At 43.9% G+C, this 13,653-nt stretch overlaps 1 protein-coding gene across 3 annotated transcripts in view; it reads right to left on the minus strand.

Moving 5' to 3' along the window:
* ADAMTSL1 (ADAMTS like 1) overlaps window positions 1-13,653 on the minus strand; it is an 888,150-nt gene that overhangs the window by 165,706 nt on the left and 708,791 nt on the right. For all 3 annotated transcript variants that reach the window (XM_047830980.1, XM_047830979.1, XM_047830981.1), the window contains one exon: window positions 10,288-10,417. In XM_047830980.1, the coding sequence (XP_047686936.1) occupies window positions 10,288-10,417 (130 nt within the window). The remainder of the gene's footprint in view (window positions 1-10,287; window positions 10,418-13,653) is intronic.

Consider the following 13,653-nt stretch of genomic DNA (forward strand, 5'->3'; position numbering starts at 1 on the left):
ATCAAGAGTTGGATGCTTAACCAACCGAGCAACCCAGGCACCCTGACTTTTTTCTTTTTCTTTCCTTCCTTCTTCCCTTTCCTCCTCTCTCCCACAAATATTTGAGGAGACAACTGGCTAGGAATAACATTATTTATATGTAAATAACAATATTTACATAAATACTTACATTTCTTCCTGACTTATCACAGGCTTTTTAAAAAAATTTTTTTTTTTAACGTTTATTTATTTTTGGGACAGAGAGAGACAGAGCATGAACGGGGTTGGGGCAGAGAGAGAGGGAGACACAGAATCAGAAACAGGCTCCAGGCTCCGAGCCATCAGCCCAGAGCCTGACGTGGGGCTCGAACTCATGGACCGCGAGATCGTGACCTGGCTGAAGTCGGACGCTTAACCGACTGCACCACCCAGGCGCCCCTCACAGGCTTTTTTGACTGTTAGGACACAGTCGGTCATTTCCAGGACTCACACCTCCCTTGCCCATGAGCATTACTTTTTTCAATCATATCTCCTAGGATATTAACTTTTTAGCAACATTTAGACTCTGCTCCCACTTCATCATCTCATTATTGTTCTTACAAAAAACACACCTCATAGGATTAGGTGTTAAAGTTAAATGCAATGTCCCGACAACTGCTACTTTTTGTAGGTTTGGTGGAATCCATGAGAACCAGCACCCCTGCCTCCTGTTCCAGAGACACCTAAGGAACCTGGCAAGAACTGTACAGAAAGCTGGCTTGAAGCTAGGCTCTACCTGTGCCCGCCCCTTTGCTTTGCTCCTACATTAGCTGGTTTAGAAAATTTAAAAATAAACTGTAATGACTATAAAATAAATAGGATGGTTTTCTTACATTGTATGGTTTCCTGAAGAGGGAACTAAGAGGGCTGGAAGAGCGCTATTTTTTGAGCATCTATTACATGAGGTAGGAATTGTCTGAGTATTTTGCATACATGATCATCTATACAACCCCCCTCTGTGGTTTGGGCAATTATCTCCATCTTACAGTTAAGGACAAGCCAGTCATAGAGAAATAAAGTAGTTGGCCTAAGGCCACGAAGGAAATAAGGAGGCCAACATCTATCTAATCTCAAAAACCTACGATTTCTGCCTTATGGCCGGCAGTCTTCCTCTTCCTGCTGGGGAATGTTGAGCTTTGGCATCGCCAAGTTTCCTTTTGGTTCTTGTCCTGAAGCCACCCATTCCCTTGTTACTGAGATTCCTATTAGGAGCAATATTTAAAAAATTATGCTCAGATGACCTCTCCCAGAGGCGCGTATACCATCAAAGCAAACCACGGCTGGAGTAAGTGTCAAGGTCTATGCAACCAGGGTAGAAAGCCCTTTTTGGCTCTTTGAATCACCTGGCTCCCTCTGGCCAGCCAGAAAGGCAGTTATATCCACTCACTCAGGACCTGGAGTCAATATCAGTGAGTCACAGAGAAGGCACCCCCTTCAGCTGTGCTAGCATGCAGCCTGTGTCCATGTCAGTCCAGGCCTCAAGGATAGTCACTCCACAAGTGAAATAAAAAGCTCCATGAGAAAGTAGTGAGTAGTGAAAGTAGTGAGTCGTGGTGGGTCTGGGAGCCGTGTTAATCCAATGACAATCACTCTAAGCTTCAGTGTGTCACTAACACAAACACAGAAATTTCCTGAAGCCCTGGTAAAAATAATTAGACAAAATGATGATGAAAAAAAAAAAAAGAACAGTAAAGACGAATTTGAAAGAAGAACACTGATTCACCACAGGAAAGAAAGTTGGCTGGGCTCTGTTCTGTGACAGACCTTTCTGTAACTGTGGCAGATAACCTGAGAAATGCCTCATTTTGGGCGGGCGCCATGACAGGAATAATATCTTCAGAATGATGAACTGTTTTTCAACTGTATCCCTCAGGTTATTGGGCACGAATCAGGGCAATCTCTTTTTCAGTCCTTCATTTTTATGTTGCTTAAACATCTCTTTTTCTTTCTTTAAGTCTTTTTCCTATGTCTTTATTTTCCAAGCTTAAGGAACATAGTGACATAGATTTCTAACACTACGGTCACAGGAAATCTCTTCATCTCAAATTGCACATGAGGTCTTCATTCAAAATCTCCAAAGAAGCCATTGGGTACACTGAGGGAGTGACAAGTCTCCTTTCAAAGTGTTGGCCAAATTATTGCTTGCCCTTAAATGATTACTTCAGACTTTGGAAACACTGGTTTATAGGAAAAGGCAAAAAAAAAAAAAGTGAAAAAGATTTATTTTGGGAGTCTCCACTCTACCCCTGTTGATGGATTTGTAAGCTGGAAGGTTTGTGAACTATAAAACTCTAATGTTTCATCACCATATCTCCAACAGGGAGCTATCAGGTGGTGATAGTTCCATCCTCATGGTCTTACATGCAACAGGATTGATGACTGGTTCAGATACATCAGCTTTTGGAGCGGTGAAGAATGCAGGAGGTTTTTTAGTTGAATAACTATCTTTAGAAGGGCGGCACTTAAAAGTAGCTGTGATAAGAAATATCCAATGGCTTCCTCAGGACCATTCCCCAGACTCTGCTTCAGGGAACAAAGTGGGTTTTTCATCACTGTATTCTCAGCCCAATGCCTGGCACAAAATAGGCATTCAACAAAATTGTTCAATGGGGGTTGAGTGAAGAGAAATCCTTGTTATCTTAAAGGACACCAGAACATTCTAAGCCAGGGGATGCAGAATATTTTCTATTCTTTTACACATGGACAAACACCACTGAAATATTTTTAGTGTTCATCCTTACAGTGTTCCACCATCCTGAGTGCTCTTGCCTAAGTTTTTCTTATGGAAATCCAAATCTTGTTCCCTATAGACTTCTCAGCGCTCTTTAAGTTATAGTTAAAGCTCAGGTCCTTTTTTCGACTAACCAAAATGCTATATCTTCAGGACTTAAATTTGACTCAAGGCATATTCCTAATAGAATTCACTTTTTCGTTCTTGAAAAGCTTCAGTTCTGTGGCTAATTATCATTACCTCCGAAGGATCAAACAGTGTTAGAGCGGGAAGGGCCCAGGAATTATCAAACTGCACCTCTCATTGCTTCCTTTATGACTCTCTTGCTTTGAGCTCTATCCTCCTGGCAGGTGCACAAGCTGAGTCCACACCACCCTGGCTTGACTGTGGGAGCACAGGAAATGCTAACATACCCCAGGCAAGAGGTCATTATCACTCTCAGTGAAAACGTAATGGTGTAGATCATGCAGAGCACACTATTTGTGACTCTACAGGAGAAAAAGTACAGATGCCTATAAGACCATACAAGCTAGCCACTGTTAACACTTCTGTTCTGTTGAGTGAACAGCTAGAGTCACTTTTCTCCAAGCACATATACCTATCCTGCTCTCCCTGTTTAAGTCGTTCAATGGCTCTCCACTGCCTCTAGGACACAAAGTTCAAACAACTTAACCTAGCCCATTGAGCATCCTGGACCTGGCCCGGCTTACCCTCTAACACCAGCTTCCATTCTTGTCTTCCCTCCGTGCTCATGCCTTCCTTTTGCCTGCAACATCTCTCTGCTTTCTTCTTTGCCTTAGGCAGCTCCTGATTATGCCTTAGGACGCAGCACAGGCATCACCTCCTCCAGGAAGAATTTCCTCAGCCTCATGCTGCCACAGAACCCCATGCTTATCTCGTTCACAGCAGTTTCTGTTTTGAAATCTTCCTCCTCTTCTAACTAGTCACTCCTTTAGAACAGGATTCTGTCCTCTAGTCATCTCTTAGGGCCAAATACGAGCAGACTGCTGTACCTGAAGATGCTTAGAAAACTTTTATTTTTTTAATGAATTGAGAAATAAAACACTTTCTGCCATATTTTTGGTGAAGCTTAACTTCAATCGATGATCTATATAAGGACTTTCTCAGAGTCCAGGCAGAGCTATGTGGTCTAAGGGGCTGTCCAATTACAGAGATGTTAAGAAACAAGGAATGCTTGTCTTCCAGGACTTAATTGAGCAGGTTTTCCTAAAGCTAATGTTTCTATGTTTTTAGAATGAGTCGTTTGTGCTTTCAGGTGCCATGATGGGAAGGTAGAATCGGTCCCTTGATTCTTACCCCAGACTCATGCAACGACTAACTCTATGCATGCAAAACAATTCCTAATACCATCAAAGCTCATTTCACAGAGGTTGGAGGTTGATATCATAGGTGATGTGTAACCATGGAAAGGGCTCCCTTTATGAGAAATGGAGATTTAAGCCCCGAGGCAAGCATATACGTGACGTTTATCCTTGTTGATGTCAAAACGCTGCTGGCAATGATTCTGATCACTGGGCCAACACATTCCTGGGGAGAGAAATAACAGAGGCTGCCATTGGGCCAATCAGGGCCAATAGTTAAGAAACAGGTCTTGGCAGGTTCCTCTGTTGTAACTTGTCCATCAGTGGAAGAAAAGAGGGAGACGGTGTAATTATGCATCTGGATTTACCAAGGAGGATGACGCTAGTAATAGCATTAACTCTCCAAAGGCGCCTGAATATGGCCTCCAAATCTGGACTCAATTTCTGTGGACGCCAGTGAGCTTTGGTGTGCTTTTGCTTTAAGTGCTTAAAAGTTAGTACGGACAGAGCCAAAAGGCAGCATATGGAAACTCTGGGAACACAGCAGAAGATAAACCAATATTTGGAGAGCATGTTGAAACAGTAACCCTTAAAACAAGTTGTCAAAGGGGAAGGTGCCTGCAAAGCTTTGAAAGCTCCATCAAATAAATTAAAACGTGGTTGTGTAAAAAGGCAACACCTTCTGCTCTAGCCATTTTCAGCCAGTATAAAAGAAAATTAGAAATTGGAAATCATTTGCTGCTAGTACGCATGGATTTTGTTAGTGAATAATAAAATAGGCATTGTGAAGTCTGCTTTTAAAGAGGAGACTCTGTGACCTTTAAGACGTTTTTCTTAACTCTCTCGTCTCAAATAGGGATTCTCAAACTTCTTTTATAGTTCTTGCTGGTTTGAGGAACCACCCTAGGTCTGAGAAAAGAGACTGGGGTTGGGGCGAGGGGCAGAAACCAAGTGCTGTTCCTGGAATTATGGGCTTTTTCCCCCCTTCACTGTTTATCTATTCTGCACCACTCAGCTGTTCTCTGTTGCACAGAAATAAAAGTTTAGTTTAAAAAGTATGTTAGAACAAAGCTGCAGAAATTGCCTGGAATTTCCTTCATTTTCAGCCATCTGGCTTTCATTGCTTACTTTTTTCCCCTCCTCCACGTACGTTTACCAAATCTTTTCAACACACGCTGGCCAAGCTATCAAATGCTTATAATTAATAACAGTCATACTCTCTCTCTCTCCCTTTTTTTAAGGTAGTGCTTTCTGGCTTTCCTTGGGCTGTTCATGTCACCGCCCGTACAAACCAGGGAGATGGTCAGTAAAACTTAATTATTCAGACTCAGTTGAATAAGAGAAAATATCATCAAATGTGAAATAAAACATTACGTTTTATTTCAAACTAAAAGTATTTCTCACCAAGAAAGGAAAGAGAAGAAGAAGAGAATTTTTCTGAGTTCCCACTAAAATCCTATTTAGAGATGAAGAATCTGGGGAACCAAAAAGGTCATGTAGCTAAACATGACACAGCAGTCTCTGAACACAGGTCTAAAGCTATCTGCGGGTTTTTATTTTGGTGGTCTTAGGGATGGGAAAGATTTTTAGTACATATTATTAAGTGAAAAATCAAGTTGCCAAGTAATATATACAATATGATCCCATTTGCAAAGGGAGGAAAATCTTATGTATGTGTAAATGTTTATATATGTATATAAATTCATAGAAAAAGGTCTGGAAAGCTATGTCCCAAACCATTAACGGTGGCTATCTCCAGGGAGAAGGTTCTGGAGCTGTAGAGTATGGTGGTGAAAAGAGGACACATGTCTTTCTTCCTTGATTACTTCTGCTATGCTTGACTTTTAAAGAGTGAGAATATTCATATATTACTTGCATAACTATAACAGTCAGAAGCCTTCTTACTTGGAAGAGGAGGCTAAGCTCTTTCCTAATGACTGATTTTAGCTCCTTTTTGAACATTTCTACCTTAAGCTGGTCTAGCCCACCAGTGAAGGTGAGCAGTGGAGGGGTTTCTAGACACAAATGACAGAGATGGTGCTAAAAGTACCTCAAGTAGTTTTTCTTCCTTGTAATTAAAACATCTTTGCTATCAACTTTGATGCACTATTCTCATTGTCAGCTCACAAGTAAAAACGGTCCTAATTTCTTCTGGCCAATTTTAGGCAAGGTTGTTAAGGGCTGTATTACTTTCCATCTCTCCTGACAATTAGACTCCTCCCTGGGTAGTGCTAACAAGTCACTCAACCTCCATTGGGTCTGCTCTCTCCTCTATTAAGGATTGCCCTCTCACTATTATTTGGGGGGATACTTTGCCATACATGGCTGCTAGCTAACATAAGGGGTTACTTATCCTAAGTCTATTTATACTTTGAGTTGATATTTAAAACCTTAAAGTTATAGAAGGGACTCTAATAATGGCATTTTTAGCATCATCTGGTGGGTGGAAGAGAGGGGATAGAGGATGGAGAGCAGAGATAGCATTGGTGTCTTCCCAGCTATCATTAATACTCAGATCTAAATATTACTCCGTATAGGGGTGCCTGGCTGGCTCAGTTGGTTAAATGTCTGACTTCGGCTCAGGTCATGATCTCACAGCTAGTGGGTTCGAGCCCCATGTCGGGCTCTGTGCTGACAGCTCAGAGCCTGGAGTCTGCTTTGGATTCTGTGTCTCCCTCTCTCTGTGTCCCTTCCCCACTCACACTCTGTCTCCCTCTCTGTCTCTCTCTCTCTCTGTCTCTCTCTCTAATGTTTAAATAAACATTAAAAAATTAAAAAAATATTACTCTGTATACATTTGGTCCTGGTCCATTATGCCCATGTATTCAATAAGCACTTAACAAGCACCTGCTATGTGTCAAACAGTATGCCAGCTGCTAGTTCCAGAGAGAGGTGGGTTTGGACATAGAGCTGATAGTGTGGACTTCTTTAAAATACAGTCCTCTTCAATAGGTACCTACTATTTTTTAAAGCGCCTTAAAAATGCAGGCAGTCCATGCTTGCTCGCTCGCTCTCTCTCTCTCTCTCTCTCTCTCTCTGTCTGTCTCTGTCTCTCTGTCTCTGTCTCTGTCTCTCTCTCTCTCTCTCACACACACACACACACACACACACACACACACACACACACACACACACTGGAACAATCAGACACCTCCAGCTTGAGAGTCTCCTCCTTGCTGTGGAGAGCTGGGTGTGAGAATGTAGGGAACCTGGAGAAAGTTAGACACGTGCTTCTGATACCAGCCCTGCCATCCGCACAGAGTAAGTCAGGAGAAGGTATATTTAATCTCAGAAAGATGCCCAGAGGGGACACACCCTCTAGGCCTTTGGCATTTTCTGTGTGATAACTCTGACCACACATAAGAGGAAAAAGTGGCTCTCTGATCTGTGTATTAGGACTGACAGCTGCCTGGGAAAGCCACTTGTCCTAACTGGTGGCCACCTCTCAGACGTGAACCCAGTGACCAAGACTGGAAACGTCATTTCTGCATGTCCCATAGAAAATGCTATGGTGCTCTGAACACACGGACATCAGCACAGACCAAGAGCCCAAAAGACAATGCATAGGAACTTGGGGCCCATTAGAGGACACCCTAAAATGTGCAGGGAACACTGATCTGTACACAAAAAGAATTGTGAATTAAAGATTTAAATTATTCGACGGAACAGGTTATTGGGAAAACAGTGTACTATTATGTCCCTACCAAATCCATTTCTCTTCTATGTACACCTTACACCTAGTTTCCGAATGAGAGATTGTTTCCCCTCTGATGTCACACTGAAATAGCTCACAGGAAATGCACCTCCATACATGACTCACTTTTAAGATGAAAATCTGCTTTGGCTCTTTAACACGAGATGAAGACTGGTATCAGGCCACTGTATGTCGGCCCTCTCTTGTTGTTTTAATTAGCATCAGTCTACAAATACTCAGCTCTGGACGGTCGGCCCAAGGAACCCCTGGCTGTGCCCTGTAAGAGAGGCCTTGCCTGTCAGTCTGATAATTGGCTGGTGGGAGATTAAAGCACCGAGTTTATCTGGAGCAAATGCAATAAAGTTAAGCCTAACAAGGGTCCTTGTCTTGGAGTCAATATAAAGGTCGTAGAGTAAATTAAGCCTATCTAATTTAACTATGTTCAGTACTTTGAGGATGGGAAGTAACACCTTGTGTCTTCTTCCTTCTGCTGCCCAGGAAGGGTCGGATTTAGTGGCTGCAAATCCCACAAGATCTTTAGCTGGTCCCGGGTGCTGACTTCTCAGCATTGCCTCAGCTCATCACAGCATTTGGATGTCATTACCACACTGGAATGTGGTTAGACACTTAGGCTTGTTTTTAAAGTGATGGTAAGTAAGCGGAACAGAAATGACATCAATTAGCAGCACACAGTGGTAGCGGTCCAGTGTGTCTGCCTATAGACTAACGAAGACTCGTGGGATATTTGAGAAGGATGTGGTCACCTCAGATCATCTCCTACCGCCTGTTCATTTTGCATATATGGAAACAGAAAGGGCAGACATCTTGCCCCACGTCACATGGCTGGTGGGTGACAAAGCTAGGGTGAGAACCTCTGGACCTCCTAGCCAAGGCCCTTACAGGCCGTCCAGGCCCAACCCACTCTGCTTGTTCTTGGGAGAACGCAGTCAGATGGAAGAGGTTTGTACCCCCTTGCCCATGCAGGTAGGTCTGCCCAACTGGAAAACTGTGAGGTTAGGTGGGAGATGAGGGACCAGGTCAAACAGGGACAGAAAAGAGGTTTCTTGGGATTCTACGCACTAGATCTAGCCTTTTCTGGGTCTGGCCCTCGATTCTATTTTTCTGGCTGCTGTTCTCCTGGGTGGAGTGCTACTCCAAGAAGTGGCTGACTGCTTTGCCGGTTGCCATGGAGATGGTGGTACCATAGGCCCTCCTTATTTCTGCATCGGAAGGGGGAAGCGAGCCCACCATCCAGATCGATATATGAAACACCTTGGGGCGCCTGGGTGGCTCAGTCTGTTAAGTGTCCGACTTCGGGTCAGGTCACGATCTCGCGGTTCATGGGTTCAAGCCCCGCGTCCGGCTCTGTGCTGACAGCTCGGAGCCTGGAGCCTGCTTCGGATTCTGTGTCTCCCTCTCTCTCTGTCCCTCCCCTGCTCACACTGTGTCTCTTTGTCTCTCAAGAATAAATAAACATTAATTTTTTTAAAAAAGAATTTAAAAAAAGGTAACCTGAAAAAAATATACATGGAACACTTCTGGTGACCAGCAGAAGTGTCACTATCAGCTTGTGTCCTGATTTGGCCTGTAATTTGTACCCTTTAAGTTCCTAAGAAAGGCATTTTGTTGACTGAGAAATAAGACAAGCTGCCTCAGCAAATTATTGTCCATGCCTAAAGGCAACGCCCTGCTTCTTCCGTGCTACTTTGCAGAAACAGAAGAGATAACGTTCAGAAACAGCATTCCCCTTCCTATGTAGGATATGACCTTATCTCATAACATTCTTCATCCCATCAGTACACTTGAAAGTCTGGCTTTGGTTCTTTAACCATCTCCCTTTGAAACCAGAATCACCGATGAGATGGCTTAGCTTCTACAGAGATTTGTTCCAGAGAAGTATCTGCAGGCAAGTCTTTCAAGACACCATAAAATTATGTGTACTGGAGCAGTGATTGGATTGATTAACTAAGGCTCAAGGTCGGGTAAAAACGAGACCCAGGCAGGACCAAAAAATGAAATGCTCTAATTGATTTTATGCATGTGGAATGACACACATACACTCCAGAGCACGCTATAATGAATCTGCATGCTGTGTGCATGCGGATTTCACAGCGGATCAATTATACCACCCAGCCACCCTGCAGTCCACAAGCCAATCTGTTACTATGCCGTGAGGGCTTGGGATACCAGCTAAAAGTGGCCGAGACCCTGAAGACTGCGGTCCTTCAAGTTCCTTTAGGAGATAGCACGACAGCACGTGCACAGCCATGCACGCCACGGGGCTCATTTCAGTGTACGGAGCTTTCTGGACCCTGAGCATGACCATTGGGCTGGAATTCCAAAGCCCTGGTTTCAATTAAACTTAAGTGGATTTGACTAAAAGTTTGAACTGATGCTAATTGGTTTTCAAAACACTGGGTTTTGAACAAGAAGCGTTCTGGTCTTGCGCTGTGGACAGATGCACCCTACCCTGAACACGCTCCTGGGAAGCAAGGGCAGGTGCCGCGCCCCTCGCCCCTTACCTGGCCGGGCAGGGATCCAAACTGCAAGATTTGAGGAGCCGGGGGGGTCGGCGGCTGGTCACGCACAGGTTCTCATCAGCAGGCTCCCGCGTCTGTTTGTTCAGGCAGCTCACCACAGCCTCCTGGACACCTGCGTACAAATCACACTGTCAGGCCAGAGTGGGCGTGTGTGGGGTGATGAAGTGTAGACAAGGCAGCTGGTGGGAGGCCTCTGTGATTGGTAGGACTCTGGCTGCGTGTCGGAGAACGCAGCTTAAAGCCCAGGACTGCCCATCTTCTCAGGCATCGCTCGATCAGGGAGAAAGTACTCTTGAGTTTGAACCTCTGTAAATGTGACCCTTGAGGAGGGCAACTTCCCTCATGGGAGAGCTGGCCACCAGTCCTGATGAAATGCTTTAAAACAACGCCACCAAAGCCATAGAGCTGCCAAAGCGGGAGTGTGATAATTTAATGCAGAAGGAGGGCAGGGTGACAAAAAAAAATGTCCCCAAGACCTTCACACGTTATATTTTAATCAACAGGCGACTGTTGTATTTGGAAGGGAGGCCAAGAGCTGCGTTTTAATAGCCAATATTCTGCAGACTGCTGTTCTCCGGGGGCCTTGCCTTGAGGACTCCAATCTTTGCTGGTTTCCTTTTGATTCTAGTTCACGTCTTTAGTGACCTGGGCGGCTTTGGAAGTTGGAACAAAAGCAAGCGAACGAGGTACACAATGACTATACCCATGAAACACAATCTTTTCTACATGCATGGGAAATACTGCTCCCACAGACACTTGCTTGTCTCTGACACGAGTTTGAGCAGTGGCTGGTGCAGAGTTATTGGCAGGTCTTCTGAGGTGGGGTGCAGGACCCCTTATGGAGACCTTAATGGAGCAAGGAACCATTTAGGTGGGTATGGTAATGACCAGACAGTCCATGCAGGTGCCCACGGTCTTAGTAAGAGTCAAAATCCACAGGTGGGACATTACTAGTCGGGTGCCAATGCTAAGAGCTTGACATGCACCACGCAATTCTCCCAACTCCATGAGGTAAGTGCTATTTTTATCCCATTTTACAGATAAGGACACTGAGGCTTAGAAAGGCGAAGAGACTTGCTAAGGTCATGTAGTTGATAAGCAGTGAGGCAATGCCTTAGCACTGGAACTTTTAATGACAGGACTAACATTTAAAAATACTAAAAGGCTGCTTCTATCTGCTAGAGATCTTCGGGAACAACCTAGACATTTGTCTGGGATCACTTCAGTAGAGGGCAGGGTAAGGAAGAGGCCAGATGAGACATTCTTGATACTCTGCTTTCAGTCATACATAGCTGTGTATAAAGAGATACATACAGCTTAATATATCTATGTGTAGTTAAATATTTGTATATGATTTTGGCAGAGAACATGACAACCTATATAATTAGTTTTGTATATAAATACACAAACATTTTCTTGTTCTTATTTTCTGTCTTGCTTTATCAAAAGTACCCAATATATACCACTGCCCTAATCAGTTATTAGTCCTGCTCCTTCCCTCGTGCCATCTATCCCATATTTCTCCAAGTAGTTATTACTTCAATCAACAGGCTGTTTCCTTTTTTTTTTTTTTAAGGCTTATTTATTTTTGAGAGAGAGAGAGGCAGAGTGGAGTAGGGGAGGGGCAGAGGGGGAGACAGAATCTGAAGGAGGCTCCAGGCTCCGAGCTGTCAGCACAGAGCCCGATATGGGGTTCGAACCCATGAACTGCGAGATCATGACCTGAGCCGATGTCAGACGTTTAACTGACTGAGTCACCCAGTTGCCCCAACAGGCCAAAGTTTCCTAAGGTGATGTTATACGGACTGAGGTCACTCAGAAAGACTGCCATTTAACAAGTGACATTTTGGGGTGCCTGGTGGCTCAGCTGGTTAAATGTCTGACTCTTGATTTCAGCTCAGGTCATGATCTCACGGTCATGAGACTGAGCCCTGCTTCAGGATCTGTGCTGGTGTGGAGCCTGCTTAAGATTCTCTCTCTTTCTCTCTCTCTGACCTTCCCCAACTTGCACTCTTTCTCTCTAAAAGAAGATGACATTTTATTTATTTATTTTTTACAGTTTATTCATTTATTTTGAGAGAGACAGAGATAGCATGAGTGGGGGAGGGACAGAGAGAAAGGGAGAGAGAAAACCCTAAGCAGGCTCCCTTCTGCCAGACTAGAGCCTGACACAGGGCTCGAACCCACGAAACTGTGAGCCACTTAACCGGCTGAGCTACCCAGGCTCCCGGAAAGTGACATTTTAAAGCCAGAATTGGAAGCACCTTTCCCAGAAGTCTGAGAAATTAAACCTTTTCAAAAATCACAGTATTTGAGCACATGCATGTAAATTTTCTATTTCTTAAGCTTTTTTTGTGAGCTTTAAAATTTAAATATATCATGGTCAGTTCAGGCTGGAGCATTTGCAATTTCTACTAGGCATTCAAGCTATCCCACCAGATTCCATAATGCTGGCTCCAGGGTGTTGCGCTCTTGGTTGAAACTGGGATGAGCCATTTGAAATTCATGGTATGACAATGTAGCAAAACATTTCACAAGAAACTGTTGAAATCATCACTGATACTTCCCCCTGGGAGAGTCCGGCATTAAGGTAATGACGACAAAGTGCTGGATGAAGCTGTCTTCTATACAGAATCTAGACCTGGGGTTATATTAGAAATTAGGCTTTCAGGGGTGCCTGGGTGGCTCGGTCGGTTAAACGTCTGACTTCGGCTCAGGTCATGATCTCGCGGTTCGTGAGTTTGAGCCCCATGTCGGGTTCTGTGCTGACAGCTCAGAGCCTGGCACCTGCTTCAGATTCTGTGTCTCCCTCTTTCTCTGCCCTTCCCCTGCTCACACTGTCTCTGTCTCTCAAAAATAAATAAACGTTAAAAAAAAAAAGAAAAAAAAAGAAATTAGGCTTTCAATTCATTTGGGTACCTGGTAATATTCAAGAGACTCTAAACGTCACTCTAAAATACATTTTCGCTTTTTCCGGCTACTGAATACTTTATGAAATTGAGTCGATGACATCAGCAGGAAGTGACCCCAGGTCCTACCACTTCCCCCAGTTGGAAGGGCTTTAGGTGTGGAGCTGTGTGGATGGTGGGCTCTGTTTCTCCTTCACGAACTCCTAGTTTATACCACTGAAGTCCTTCTATCACTGCAAAGAACAAGGGTCTCAAGGGCTAACAGTTCTAAAAGGACGTCAGTATTGTCCTCTTAGATATGCATGTGGAACACAAATTTTCATTACCCCAAACCAATAAACCTCAGCTCCAGATAAGTATCATCTGGGAGGTGGTTAAATGCTGAGATTAAGCAGCATTCCAGAGTTACCAAATTCGAATCTAACATATCATAAAACGA

Source organism: Prionailurus viverrinus, chromosome D4 (genome assembly GCF_022837055.1).
Source record: "Prionailurus viverrinus isolate Anna chromosome D4, UM_Priviv_1.0, whole genome shotgun sequence".
Taxonomy (NCBI): Eukaryota; Metazoa; Chordata; class Mammalia; order Carnivora; family Felidae; genus Prionailurus; species Prionailurus viverrinus.